Below are 14,879 nucleotides of genomic sequence, written 5' to 3' on the forward strand. Positions count from 1 at the left end.
CTGTGGACGGAAGGACAGGATGACAGACGCATGTCCCCCCCGCTCTTTTCAGTTCTTCATCGGCTTGCTCCTGATCCTGCTCCTGCAGGTGGTGGCCGGCATCCTGGGAGCCACTTTCAAAACTGAGGTGTGTACACACAGGGATGTCTGGCAATTTTGGAAAAGTCTAAAAAATAGAAATACTACCTCCTGGCACAAATAACATGGCAATACTTTTCACTTTTCAGTCTGACCACCTTCTCAACGAAACTCTCTATGAAAATGTGAAGCTTCTGAGTGCAACGGATGAGAACGCAAAGGCCTTCCAGCAAGCCCTGGCTGAATTCCAAGAGGAGGTGATTAGAAATTGCAGATCATTTCGGGAGGCAGACATTGTTTTTCACTGTTTACTTAATTTTTAACTGATGTAGTCCTTAAAGATAGGAAACAGTCTTCATCTTGCCGACACTGACTGCCATCACTGTACAATAAGAAAAATCCAAGAGTATTTGTAAGGTATTCTAGCTTTGTACAAAGTTCTCAAGCAGTTTGGAAGGACAGACATTAAGAAGATATGTTTATGACAGGTTAGGGCTCAATTGTCTCAGATCAATAGTTTAATGTTCACTTTTTAAAAAGGAAATGAAATGTGTTTGGGGATCTCTCTCTCTCTTCCTTTCTCTTTCTGACTCTCTCTGCTTCCTCCGCCTCACTCTCGTAATCATACCTGACTTCTCTTTGTACTTTACTATCTAACTACCCGGCTTTACAGTCAGTACCTCACTTGACACTCACAGAACCCCCTGAGGTGGGTAATTCTGTGCACCACTCCTCTCAATGACCCTACTCCACAGATAAGGAGGCTGGGATTTAGACAGCTCCTACCCTAACCCCTCCTCTTTTTTTCTTTTTTCTTTAGGGTAAAGTCAAAACATGGGTAGGCATTGAAGGTATTCGACTATCTGATTTCTCCCCTTACTCAACACTGTTTCATAAATAAAACGCTCTAGTCCACCCAGATCTGTCTGCTCAGGGCCGCTGGAACAAGTCTGCCTTCCAGCTTTTGCATCATTCTCCATCCTTGCTAAGCTCTTGCTGCTTTTCATTTTCTTTCCAAATACATATACTTTAAAAACATGACTAAAATATTACTTTGTGAAGCTCCTCCTCACACTCCTTCTTTATTCAGAATTCCCGTTACGTGGACTACATGTAACATTAATTTCAGGCATGTCATGGAAATTCTCAGAATCTTAGGGGAGGGCTATGTTTTATAGGTCATTTAATCCCACTTCTTGTTGATTAAAGTATTTTATATTTATTGATAACCCACCCTCAAATTAAATATAAAAGATCCAAAAGTTTGCCAATTTTTACCCATCCTATGTATATACAAGTCCATAGTGTGTTCTTACTTAATTTGAAACAAAATTTTCCTCCCTAGAATTTAGTCCTAGTTTTTTTAGAGTTTCAGAGGAAAAATAAAAAATCTGTTGATGCTTCTTTTCTATGAAATGGCTGTTGTTTGACTCCTAAAAGCTTTGCTTTTCAAGTTGAAACATGCCTTGGTTTCTTCAGTGATTTATCGGATGACATTTTTTTCCAGAGCATTCACCAGTTTCTATTTGGATAGACTCCAGCTTGTAAAAATTCTGCTTGAAGCATTGTTTCAAGAGCGGAAACCTGATATGTCTGGGTCTGTCCCTGCTTAGCTTTGTCCATGATGTGCTTTTCCTAGTTCCCCGCTCCCAACGCTGCAGCCTTTGATTATCTCCTCTCCTGGATCAGCCTGTCCAGGAGCCCAGATAAAACAGGCTTAAAGCAGGCCGAATCCGGGCAGCCCCAGCTCCTCCCCTTGGTGCGGCTGGGTATCCTTGACCCTCCTTAGTGTACTGACGTAGGACAGAATAACTAGAGGAAACCACAGGGCATGCGGCTTGGGTCACACCTGCTACCCACCCTCCCCTCCGGGGATCCTCGGTTGGTGCTGTTGTGGGTGTCTGTGTGCTGGGCTGGCCGAGGTGCTCTGCCTAGGCGCTCCCCATCTTGTGCAGAAATCCTGTTCCTGAATGTCCTTGTGTTCCTAGGACTGTTTTTCTTTTTATTGTCCTTTTCCCCCTGTCTTCTTCTATGTCTGCACACCATTGCTTTCTTTTTTAAGTTAAACTTCTTTGAGGAAAGAGTCCTAACCCCGGCTGGTTAATCTGGGGCCCTGCTGCCCAGGGACAGAATGTGTAGACTCCAAGAGGCTTTCTCTTTGGATTTTGGGGAATTCCCACACAAATTCCCGATTAACACACTAATGGGAGAGGCCCCCTGGGGTTCTTGGTGACGACTGTGTGTCTAGAGGGGCCGTATCAGTCGCTGCCCAGTGTCTGTTTCATCCAGCTGCTGTACTACTTTCAACAAGTCCTGACCAACTTTCTCCCTAACTTGCTCCCACCTGCAATCTAGTGACCAGTTATCATGACAAGTTGACCTCGTTTTCAGTGAGTACACTGTCTCTATGTCTTCCTAAGGAATCCTGAAGTATCGTGTGTTCCAAATATAGACTAATCTGTGAACGTGAAGAGCGGGATTTTATTCTACTTTGTATGGAGAGTTTATACCCATTAATACTATTCAAGAGTATCAGGAACAGTGAGTAATTATTCAGGCTCCCATTTGAAGCTAATTTGTTTCAAAATTGTCCTTCTTACTAACACTGATCTTGGAACTAACTAAAATTTATAGCTCTTGGCCAACATCTGTTGAGCGAAATAGCTGTATAATTGTATAATTCAGTTTTGGGCCAAAGTGCAAGACCTTTTATCTGCCTCAGTTGAACTAGTTAGTTCAGTTAAATCTCCATGGGTCGAACTATCTATGAAACTTGATTCTGTTCTCTAGCAAATTAATTATCGTTCCCAGCTCTACATCAGCAACAGAAAAGAGAAGACACTTTCTATTTATCCAAGAAACAATGCTGAACCGATAATGTTCATGTGAGAGCACAAGAGAAACCACCAGAACAAACAACAAAAACAGTGATAACAGCTAATGTGTTACTGAGTGCTCGCTACGCCCTGGGATGCGGCTGAGGGCTTCATGGCTTCAAATGGATTTTCTCAATTTTATCTTTACAACAAGTCTGCGAATTATCTGCTGTTATTAGCAACTGTTATCATCTGTATTCACACATAGGAAACTGTGTGTGGCACAGAGAGGTTAAAGTGACATGAAGGACATGGTCACCCAGCCAGAGAGTGAAAATCCTTTTAATAGCCTGGCATTGCCATGCCTGGGAACCCGGAAAATCACCCATTCTTGGTTCTGTTTTCTTCAGCAATTTTTTTTCCTGCCATTTCTGCCTGAAGAGTCTTCCCAGTAATAGAGCAGAAAGGAGGAAGATGGAGAATTAATTATCTCTCTTCCATCTAATGATGTTATGTGTTGTATCTCCTGAGTCACTGGGCTTATCACTCCCTTGTTTTTCTTCCCAAACCATGGCAGCAGATCCTTTTACCCCTGTCTTTGGTGTTTCCCCATATTTCTGTTTACTTTGGGCCTTAACTTTCTTGACATTGCTATTGGAGCTTTATCCTTCATTTCTGCCCCTTCTCGTATTTTAAAGATGTCCATAAAATTCAATCAGTAGGAGGTTCCTTGAATATCTGTTGGGCTTTACAATATTCTCATTCTTTTCCTCCATTCCTTCAAAGGGATCAGAGATCAAGGGATGGGAATTTCCTTTCTGAAACTTTCCATCTCTTTGGACCAACAGTTCTTTTCTGAGATCTTGTCTCTCTTTAGAAACTTTAGAAACTCTTTAGAAACTTCTTTGCTAAAATCTGGGATATGTACATCTGACTCTGCCCCTTTGTTTTGTCATTGGAAACTGGAAGGTGAGTTTTTCATCTTCTTTCCAAGTTCCTCAGAGCCTTACATGCACAATGTCATTTTTCTATCATTAATATTAAGGCCAAAATGAAAAAAATCCTTCCTTCATTTTTGCTTTTATGTTCAGAGTGGTGGGTGAGGTAACTTACACAATATTTTAGCATAATAAATATTTTAATAATAGGCCAGGCATGGTGGCTCATGCCTATATTCCCAGCACTGTGAGGCTGAGGTGAGTGGATCGCTTGAGCTCAGGAGTTCAAGACCAGCCTGAGCAAGAGCGAGACCCCATCTCTACTAAATCTAGAAAAATTAGCCAGGCATCATGGAGGGTACCTGTACTTCTAGCTACTTGGGAGGCTGAGGCAGGAGGATTACTTAAGCCTAAGAGTTTGAGATTGCTGTGAGCTGTGATGCCATGGCACTCTTCAGAGTAAGACTCTGTCTCAAAAAAAAAAAAAAGAAAGAAAGAAATTTTAATAATGATTTCAGAAGAATATAGTTTAATGTGTTGACAAAGCACTTTTCTTCTTAGTGACTGTTTTTTTATTCTATCTCTCCTCTAGTTTAAATGCTGTGGTTTGGTCAGTGGAGCTGCTGATTGGGGAAATAATTTTGAACAAAATTCCAAGACATGTGAATGTTCAGAAACGACAGATTCATCTTGTGTAACTTATCTAAGAAAACTTGTTTATAAACAGGTAAGAATTATATCATAGTGGTTCTGTTATTTTCTTTTCCCAATAAAAGTCTCCACAAAAATTAAAATGCAGTGAGTATAATGAGAATCATGATACAGAAATCTAAGGAATTTTCCCAAATAAAACAGAAATTCTTATTTAAAGATAAAAGCAGATATTTAAGAAAATGTCCTCTGTGAGTCTGGTATCATTTAAATCCAACTTTCATAGATGAGTCAAAGAAAAAGTCTACTGCAAGGGGAAGCAAAGTACAAACTAACATAAAAGTCTATTTAGTACTTCCTTTGGCGATCTTAATCATTCTCCTCTGTTTTTTTTTTTTTTCTATTTAATATACGTTATAGAAATCAACATTTTCACCTTAATTTTCAAAGTCAAGTTTTTTGGTTGTTATTGTTGTTTCTAATCAGTATTAACATTGCTCAAGAATTCAGGCTCCTTCTTTCTTAAGGTGTAAGGAAAGGACCCCAAATCCTTTCCAATGCCCATGGAGGTTTTATGTTCTGGATGTTCAGCGCAGCTCCCCGTTCACCTTGTTAGTGCTGCCATTCAGAAGGTGCCTCAGATGTTTAAAGTCAACTGAGGAGGACGAGTGGGTCTTTTATGTGTTACAGATGTCATATTTACATGACTGGCGAATGTCGTATTTCTTTGCATCGCGTATTCCTTGACCATCTTTTATGGGCCAGGCCTGCTGCCGTCAGTGGAGGGGCCGTTCCTGACCGGGGCGCAAGGCCTGTGCCATGAAGCTGATGCTCAAATAAGGGAGAGAGAAAGACAATTATATTCAATCCAATGAGCAACTGGCTTTTCCTGAATGGGGGTAGACACAGGTGTTAAGGGACCCCATCCATCTCAGTTTCGGAGCTTACACTGTAGCATCACTGAGGACGTGACATCTGTCTCCTGTCACGGGGCTTGATGTAAGCCGTTCCTTCTGTCTTGAAGGAATGTGTGCAAAAGAAGAGTTTAGTGCTTCTTTTATTTGCTGTAATTCTTCAGTATGTACAGCGTGTCAGACAAACCCTCGCCAGAACCATACTCACTTCTGGATCCTCTAGGAGATTATAATCTAGTTGACAGAGATATATATAAAAGCTAAGAAAAGTCACAATGCATTAATTTCTGTAACACCTAAAGATATTTTCAATCTAGCATTGCTTTGGTTTAGTAATTGCTATGGAAGTTTATATATATATATCAGCGGAAACTGCTCTCTGCCCAACTACTAATCTTTTCTACTGATATTGCCAACATTAAAGAGACTTTGTTCTGAAGGGGAATTGTTCTCATTAATACTTAAAGTTACTCAGGTCACCAATATTTAAAATAACTCAAGAAATTTTCTACCAGACCAGTGTGTCCTTATATCTTTCATTGTCCATGTAATATCCCTAAAAGAATTTTTTTATTCTTACTTTTCCTTATTTCTCCCTGCTCTCCAATTCCCTCCCTAATTTTAGTGACATAATATTTACAAGGAAGAAGGGAAATAAATATGGTACAAATGAATTTAGTTTCCACTTAGGATAATGAGGAAATTAGTAAATTCAATTGTAGATTGCTATCTATTTCCTGTTGAAGATCCAACTTAAAGATGTTTTTCCTCAAGATAGATCCTGAAAAGCTCCTAGCATTGTCCTTAAAAAATATATATATAGATACTCCCTGCAAGTTCACACATAATTCAGCTGAATATAGGCTGATGGCTGCACCAGTTTCCCAAAAGGAAGGCCATAAATTCATAAAATACTTCCATCTGCTGTATGTCAATTGCAAGAAGTCTGGAAAAATAAGAAATCTGGAATGACTGTAATTCACATTTTTCCCCTTACTTTCCTCAAGATAACCTTGTTATCTTAGGAAAGGAGGGAAAGAAAATCTCGCAAATGTAATGAATGCAACTCAGTAAATATAATCATTAATCTCAGAGTTAACCCTAAGTGATATAATAATTTCCCTGAATGTTTACCACTTTGGATCAGATGTGAATCGAGACGCTCATTATATTCAGGAACAAGCTCATTATGTTCAGGAACGAAAGGGAAAGACTACTTAGCCTTATGGAAAACTTCTGTTTTATTTAACAAGTAGCAATATTTTGTTAGTCCTCTGTACATAGAGCATGCATTTTATGGCAAAAGAGAAACACTGTTACTTTGTGCAGTATTGTTCCATTTAAAAATTTATCCTTGTAATTTACAATTATTGGAATTTTTAGGTCTGATCTGAAATGTTTGAAGCTTGAAATTGCATGCTGGTTTGCAGAAGTTTCAAAAAATGGAGCAGAGAGGCAACTTTCAAAATTCTCTTTTTTAATGTAAAGTAAAAGCATAAGGGCAGACATAGTGATTTTTTTTCTTTTTTAGGGTAAAAGTAACACATTTTACTTGAATTTTGATGTTAAGTTAGGGATTTTTGAAAATACGTAGTTTTAAAAATGAACATTTGCAATATAATTAGATACCTCAACCAGGGACCCCCTCTGCTCTAGACTAAAAACCTAAAAATAGCCATAGTTAAGGTGATATCTGCTCTAAAATGAATAATCTAAAATTAGGATAAAGTTATTACTTGTAAGTTTATAAATTATAAAATTTGTAACTTTATAAACTATAAAGTTTGAAATTATATAAACTATAAGATTTATAATGTGGGAATATGTTGAGGCATTTTTTTAGTTAATTAAATTTAAAACAATTTTTTAAAATTATTTATAATTATCTATCCCTTGATTTACGAATTAGGTGCCTGAGTAAAATTTTGCTCCCAAATGTTTTTTAATGTATGAACCAACCACAACAGTTGGAGTGAGGGTGAAGCAAAGAAAGGAAGGTTCTTGGTAGCAATGTAAAAAGTCAACACAATGTATAATTTATAATTAAAACTAGTGTGATGAAAATGTGTCAAACGGTCTGTGAACCAAGTGTATGGTGCCCCATGATCATACTAATATACACAGCTATGATTTAATAAAAAATAAAATAAAATATATGAACATCTCAAAAAAAATTATAGGGATAAAACTTTATTAAAAGTAACTTTTTATGTTTTATTTTTAACAGCCATGTATTTCTCTGATAAAAGAGTTAATGGCAAAACACATCATCGTGGTTATTGGAATAGCCTTTGGATTGGCAGTGGTTGAGGTACGGTGTAATCTCACGTTGACTCTCATTCATTCACTTGCTTGTGTATTAATGCTTCTAACAAATACAGCAGAAGCTCCATGGTCGCTGACTCCCTACATTGCCCACCTCTGAGCATACTGGGCATGTGCCCCATGTCTCTATCAGTCCAGTTCGCCCATTCCTTATGTTGACCACCTCCGTATGTTGATCAGTTTGTCACAGGCCGGTGGCTGCTCAACTTTGAGAGATTCCACTGTATGTATGGTGAGCCAAATAAAAAGAGGGCTCTTTAGAAAAAGCCCTAAATGCCACATGCCTAATACCAAGCATGTCCCCCGGTCAGCTGAATCTGGAGGGGATCATAGTCCAGGGCTGATGCTGGTATAATATTTCTCAATGATCTCTCTCCTGAGAGAGAAATAGAATTAATCCCCACACAGTTCTTTCATTTTTTCCACTAAAACCAGCACAAGGGTTAAAATGTTCTAAAGGGGGAAGAAAAAAAAGCACCAAACAAAAGCAAAACACAACTTCTTATTTCTCATCCTGATTTTGAAACAGAAAATAGAAACTTTCCTAGTATTTTGTTCTAGGTAAATCTAACGAGTTCTAAAAACTAGAGACCGTTGGCTCTGATTTTCTCAATTTAGGTACTGGGTATTCACAGGCGTTTTCAAGGAAGCACTGCTTAAGGTTCATCAATTATTCTCATCAACTTAATTATTGATGCTGAAAAAATATCCTGCATAGGATTTTTATCTTGATGGACTTTCTTGCCTGGTTTTATTAGAACCTGCAGGATACTTTCCACACGGTTTAAAAATATTTGCTAAGAAGATGAATTTAAAACTGTTTCAGGGAAGGATTTTTGAAATCATCCCAGATCTTGGGTAATTTAGATGTCATGGGGGTCACATTCACGTCCAGTCTTGTTTCAGGGGCTTAGTGAGACTTCTCCTTGGTCACGCGTCTGAGGGCCAGCTGAGGGTCAGCTGAGTGGCGTCGGCTTCACTCTCCTGGAATGGGAGCGCAGTGTCCCCAGGGGCCTTCCGGTAGCCTTGGCCTCTCACTTGTGCCACATCACTGGCAGAAAGGAATTTTAGCTGGGATTGAAGCAATTTAGTGTTCTCAGTGGTCATTTAGGTTATTGGTGGAATTTCCCAGACAGCCCTTTGGGAAAGGTTACAGCCTAGTAGCAGCGAATTGGATTGTTGAGTATTACTTACTTGTAGCCCATATGAATGTGTCTAAACATGGAGCACTCTTTGTGGGTGGGTACAGCAGTCTCTCCTTATGTATGACACTACGTATATGGTCTAAGTCAAGTGGTACAGGGCATTAGGCCTGTTTCTCTTGAATCTACCTTTTATAAAATGTCTTCTGTAACTTTGCATTTTGAGTTTTTGCTAATTTAGAAATTAAAGCCAATAGCCATAGAGGTGAGTAAAGAATCGTATACATATATGTCCATCTATGCATAAACATAACCACATATGCAAATATCCAGTAGAGTTGACTTTAAATTAATCTTTGAGAGAACAGGCTGTAATGGAGGTATTCAGTGCAAAGTGTCAAATTTCATGTGAGATCCAAATTCAGACAACTGACTCTGACTGGCTACAATTCACAGATGCTTTTAAGAAGCTTAAGATGCTTTTAAGAAGCTTAGGATGCTTCTAAAAAGCAAGTCTAGAAAAAAGTAAGGCCATAACCGATTGGGGAGACTGACATCTCTCATGTCATAGCCAAAGGCATCACCAGGAACCTGAACAGATGTGGTGGGAAGAATGATTACAAGAGGAATAATGCATTCCAGTATTTTGTAAAATCAGTATACTACATGCATTTGTTGCTTATTTAGATGTTTTATTGGTTATTCTAAGAATATATAGCAGGAAATACTTTAATAAACCCTTCACTACAATAATTTACAGATATGGAGTTTATGTGGGACTATCATAACATAGAAACATTTTCTGAGTTAGAACAGTTAAGTATGATTTCTAGGCTATCTGTAGACATGGTAGATTATTAGTTCAAAGAACTGCTGGAATTGGGGTTTTGTTTTGTTTTATTGTTCTGTCCCTTTGTCCCTCAATCTAAGACCTGCCCTTCTTCAGGTTTGGAAAGACAATCATTTTATATTCATCTTTCTTTATTCAAAAAGGAGCTTTGAAAATAGTCTTCTGATAACCATTCTATAAAAATGAATCCCTGAATGTATGTTAGTCTGTTACAGTTGTTAGTTCAAGTTGGCTAATGCTTTTGATCAACCCCCATTCTTTGTTTCCCAAGTTCAAATTCAAGAAAACACAAAGATATCGAGGTAGAAAAACTCTACTAAATACTTTTAAAGAAATTGAAGCAAATGACTTCCTACAGAAAATATATTCAGACTATCTCCACAGAAAGGCATCGTATGAAATCCCCTCCTACGGTTAGGTCTCTGATGGCCATGTGTCCAGGCAGAGGCTCTGCGCAGGCCAGGACTTACAGTCACAGCCATCTGAAGACTAATCCTGGAGGGACTCTCTCACATCAGATGCTAGGAATTTATGCAAAATGCTTTATTTTGTAAGAAGAATTTATCTATAGACATTTAAAAATTTTTCATTATTTTCACCTTTAAAAATCAGATCATCATATCTCTCCTTATTTGCAACTTACATGTGCAAAAACTGGTCAATCCTTTCCTCACTTAAATTTTTTAAAAAGTGTTACCTCCTGATAGTCACCACTTTATAGGATATAAGTTATCCTGAGAAAGGTCCTAGGAATAGAGCAGTTAAGAAAAACTATAATTTTACATTTTCCACACTACTTTCCCAGTATGGGAACCCACACATACTGTTTAGCAAGTTTGTCACGACTCTTAAAAGATTTGTCATTTTGTAACATGAGGTGAAAGTATTTGCTATTTTTCTGAGCAATGATAAATGTTTTTTTCAGAGACAACAGAATGCAACAAAAAATGTGATGTAAGCGGTTTGGTCTGTTTCAAGGATGTGGCAGTGAAAGGCAGTAATTGTCTTATCCCATTATTTTGCTCATTTTCTTTATTCTTTGCTGATTCTTGTCCCCCAGATTTAAGGCTTAGGATCAAGGCAAAAAGATTGTATTTCAGCTGTGAATTGTAGAAGATTTTGAATGAAATCATTACTTTTTCGGGGAATCAGTGTCAGTTTCTTTAAGGAGGAGGAAATATTGGGTAGCAGTTCTCATTTGAATGACATTTCCAGAAAAGCATTAGTAAGCGGAAGTCTCAACACAGTAGGGCTGTTTGAGATGACTCAGCCTAGATGGTGCTTTGCCCTCTCCTGCCTCCTTTCAGGAGGTGCTGGTGGGAGGGAGACTTTCCATGGGTAATGCAAACAGGTCCTGCCTATCACCCACATCAAAGACGCAGCGGGCAAGTCACCAAGTACAGAGCCAATTAGAGCATGTTTGGGGTCCGGAGTCTTGAGAGAGCTACTTAATGAGATGGAAATTTTGCCCCAGATTTTCAGCTGTGCTTTTCTCACTTCAAAGAAAATTCCTGAACTAAGCTTTTCCCCATAGTTTAGAAGTGTTTTTAAAGGCAAAAAAAAACAAAACAACAACAAAAAAAACTACTTCATCTTTTCATTCCTCTTGGCAATGCCTAAAACTGTGGCAAGAGAAATTCTAGACTCCTTGATTTTTAGGCAGATGATTTAAACCAGATGATCATAATCTTTTTATGTAAGCAATAGGTATATTTAGTCCCCAGAGGCCTGGGCTTTCTAGAGCTTCAGGGGAGAAGCCCCACTGAAGGATGTGTGTGTTTGAGATAAGGAAGAGGATCTCTGGGTGGCAGCCCCCGGGCACAGGGAGAGAGGACTGCTTAGAGACCTACTGGCCAGCTGAAAAGCCTGATTAAAACACAGAGAAACTCAGAGACCTTTCTCAGCTTGCTTTTGCCACATCAGAACCTCTGATTTCTCAAGGGAGGTGACTTAGATAAATAAGATTAGAACTGTCAGTAGGCATAACCTTTTCATATGTGATGTTCTTTCTGATTATTTTTTAATGTGTCCGGTGTTTCCCCTTAAATTCCCTGTTAATCCTGTTATTTTGTTCTCTAGATACTTGGCTTGGTGTTCTCCATGGTCCTATATTGCCAGATCGGGAACAAATGAGTCTGTGGATGTGTCAAGCTATATCATCAGTCAAACCCCTTTCAAATTTTGCTTTGGCTTTGTAACATTAAATATGTAAGTGCTACAGATGTCAGGAGTAGCTGGCCTATAAAAATGTCTCATTTAGCTAGACCACAGACATATTCTAGACATACTAAACATATTTAAGATTTGAGGGATGTAAAAACAATGATATGAATGTGTATATTTTTACTCAAAATAAAAGAAATACGGTCTACTTTGGTGCTTTTCCATGTCTGATCATTGTATTCAAGTGGTACTGTGCTTACAACGTTCATCTGGAGCCACCCATGGAGTAATCTTCATCACCAAGTGACAGGCCTAGACAGCTAAGGCATTGAGTCTGGGAGTTTTCAGAAACAACAGTATCTTTTGTGCAGTCTGTCAACCACTGGGGATACAATTGCATTAAGTCTGAAGCTGCAATATTCGGGAGTTGCCATCTCTTTTCCATTTATGCCAGTGACTACCAACGATGTCTCTCCTTCCCTGCATATATATTGTGGAAACAAGAAGATCTGAGCACACTTCCCAGCCATTATGCCGTTGGCAGCTCTGTCTTCCCCTGGGACTCAGCAGTTGCAACTTCTCTTTTTGTCTAGTTCTCAGAAACGTTTTAAAATTTGCTTTCCATAGAAATGTAATATACCTACAGTGAAGTGAATAAATCTTAAGTGTGTAGCTCTGTGAATATGTATACGCCTGTGTAAGCACCATTCAGATCAAGACGCAGACCATTTCTAGATACCAGCAGGCTCCTTCGTGCCCTGCCCAGCAATGTGCTGTGTCCGGCTCACACACACTGACTGGCCTTGCTGCATGTATCTCTTCCCAAATATGTGTTCAATGACAAGCTATCCTGGTAGCTTGAAGTCTACCAGGGTGGTGCGAGGATTTATACCAGGGAAATTTGCAAATGCTGTTAATTCAGGGTTTTTCTGCTTTCCTTTCTTTCCTTTTTTCTTTTCCTCTCCCTCCGTCTCTTTTTCTTATTCTATTCTTTTCTCCCCTTCTTTCCTTCTTTTTTTCAGAGCTGAGTGGTCAACATTTACTGATACACTGCCCCTCTCTGTAAGTACTTCCCTAAAGATAACCACTCTTCTGACTTCTGTGACTATAAACTTGTTACCCCAGTTTTGAACGTTCTCTAAGTGGAATAATAAAGCATGCATTCTGGCTTCGTTGGCTTTGCCCGTTGCCCATGAGATTCATCTAATTACTGCGTGAGAGTCATCTATATTCCTGCATGCAGCTGCAGTTTGCCCCAGTTGGTGTGCAGTCTTCCATCCCGTACAGATAGATCACGGTGTAGCTGTCTATTCTTCTTTTGAAGAGCATTTGGTTTCCTCTGTCCCAGTTATAAATAAAGCTTCTATCAACATTCTTTTGCCTGTCCTCTGTTCCATGAATTGTCCTCATTTCTGTGTATACACACAGAAGTAGAACTGCTTTGTAAACATGTTTAGTTTTAATAGATCCAAAGAAATTTTCTAAAGTGGTTGTGTTAATATTCATACTAGAAATATATGATACATTCAATTTTCTCTTTCTTTTTTTGCAGTTTTTGGCCAGGGCTGGGTTTGAACCTGCCACTTCTGGTATATGGGGCCAGTGCCCTACTCCTTTGAGCCACAGGTGCTGCCTTCAATTTCCTCTTTCTTCTTCTTCTTCTTCTTCATTTTTTTTTGAAGTTTTTGGCTGGGGCTGGGTTTGAACCCGCCACCTATGGTATATATGGGGCCAGAGCCCTACTCCTTTGAGCCACAGGCACTGCCCCCTCAATTTCCTCTTTCAAGGAGGCATTATTGTCAAGTAGATAAAGTGACTTCCAAGGAGGCAGAAGCCTGGAGGTGCCCTGAGCTGGGCTGGCCACCCTTATCTTCTGCTCCCCTGTGAATGGAAAAAAATAGCTATTCTTCTCAGAGCACATAGCATCTTCCAGGAACTATATGAGGTAGCTACCATGTTATTCCCATTTTGCAGGTGAGAACACTTTTAATGTGTAGAAACATCAGTTAGGTAACTTGCCCAGAGTCAAACAGTAATTGGTGCAACTAGGATTCAAACCTTGACAGATTCCTCCGGAACTTTGACTGTCGATCCCCTCTAACAGATCTATTGATAAACTTGCCATATTTTATTATAGTTACCTATTCACGTGTTTGCCTCTGTTAGTATACTGGAACTGGTAGAAGGCATTGACCGTGTTTTGTCTTTGTACCTATTGTAGTGCTCAGCATATATTTGGCACTCGGTAAGTTACAGCTAAATATAATAGTTAGATTTACTGAGAACTTACTATATGCCAAAACACATTCCAAACACTTGATGTAAAGTAACTATTTAATTCAGAACAACCCTCTTTGTTTAGTACTGTTGTACCCGCCCCGCTGTGAGTGGAATTATATTGAAACGCCAGCACACTGAGTTCAGATTGAGCCAGGGGCCTTTATTAGGCCGGCCAGTCAAGTGCAGGCTCATGCCACAAAGTCTCTTGATCACCTTGAAGTGGGGGTGCAAAATGTTTATATGCCACTTCAAGGGGGGAATGGGAAACCCTAGTGTAAGCAGACTTTTACAGAAGCCAATATCTCCAAGGTTAGAACTATGGGGAGGAGGTCTGGGGTCTTACAGATCTAAAAACTGCTCACAGCCAGACAGACTTGTAACAGGATGGTGATTTCCACAAGATTTTTTTCAGTTGTCACAGGATTCTGCAGCTCTCAGCTAAATTTCCTTCCTGTTTTTGCAGGGTCGCTGCTTGCTCAAGGGGCTAGTTTGGTTACAAAAGGGGGGCTGAGCAAGCCCTTAACAAAATGAAGTACATCTGGTTCACTTGCTCAAAATAGATGGAGTTAGGACATCATAGTACCATGATTAGACCAATTTTCAGATAGGGAAACTAGGGCCCAGACAGATCAACTAGCATTTCTTAGGTCACGCAACTACTAAGAGCAGGTGTTTATGATTCAAGTCTAAGAGACTCAAACCTATCACTATGTCATTTTGTC

General features: G+C 39.2%; 1 protein-coding gene across 1 annotated transcript in view; it reads left to right on the forward strand.

The window, feature by feature from the left end:
- The window catches only part of TSPAN8 (tetraspanin 8), a 32,412-nt gene extending 20,327 nt beyond the window's left edge, over positions 1-12,085 (forward strand). The window contains exons 4-8 of the mRNA XM_053585550.1: positions 53-127; positions 228-335; positions 4,425-4,559; positions 7,625-7,708; positions 11,794-12,085. Of these exons, the coding sequence (XP_053441525.1) occupies positions 53-127; positions 228-335; positions 4,425-4,559; positions 7,625-7,708; positions 11,794-11,847 (456 nt within the window). The 3' untranslated portion in view covers positions 11,848-12,085. The remainder of the gene's footprint in view (positions 1-52; positions 128-227; positions 336-4,424; positions 4,560-7,624; positions 7,709-11,793) is intronic.
- The last annotated feature ends 2,794 nt before the right edge of the window (positions 12,086-14,879 follow it).

This window comes from Nycticebus coucang, chromosome 3 (genome assembly GCF_027406575.1).
Source record: "Nycticebus coucang isolate mNycCou1 chromosome 3, mNycCou1.pri, whole genome shotgun sequence".
Lineage (NCBI taxonomy): Eukaryota > Metazoa > Chordata > Mammalia > Primates > Lorisidae > Nycticebus > Nycticebus coucang.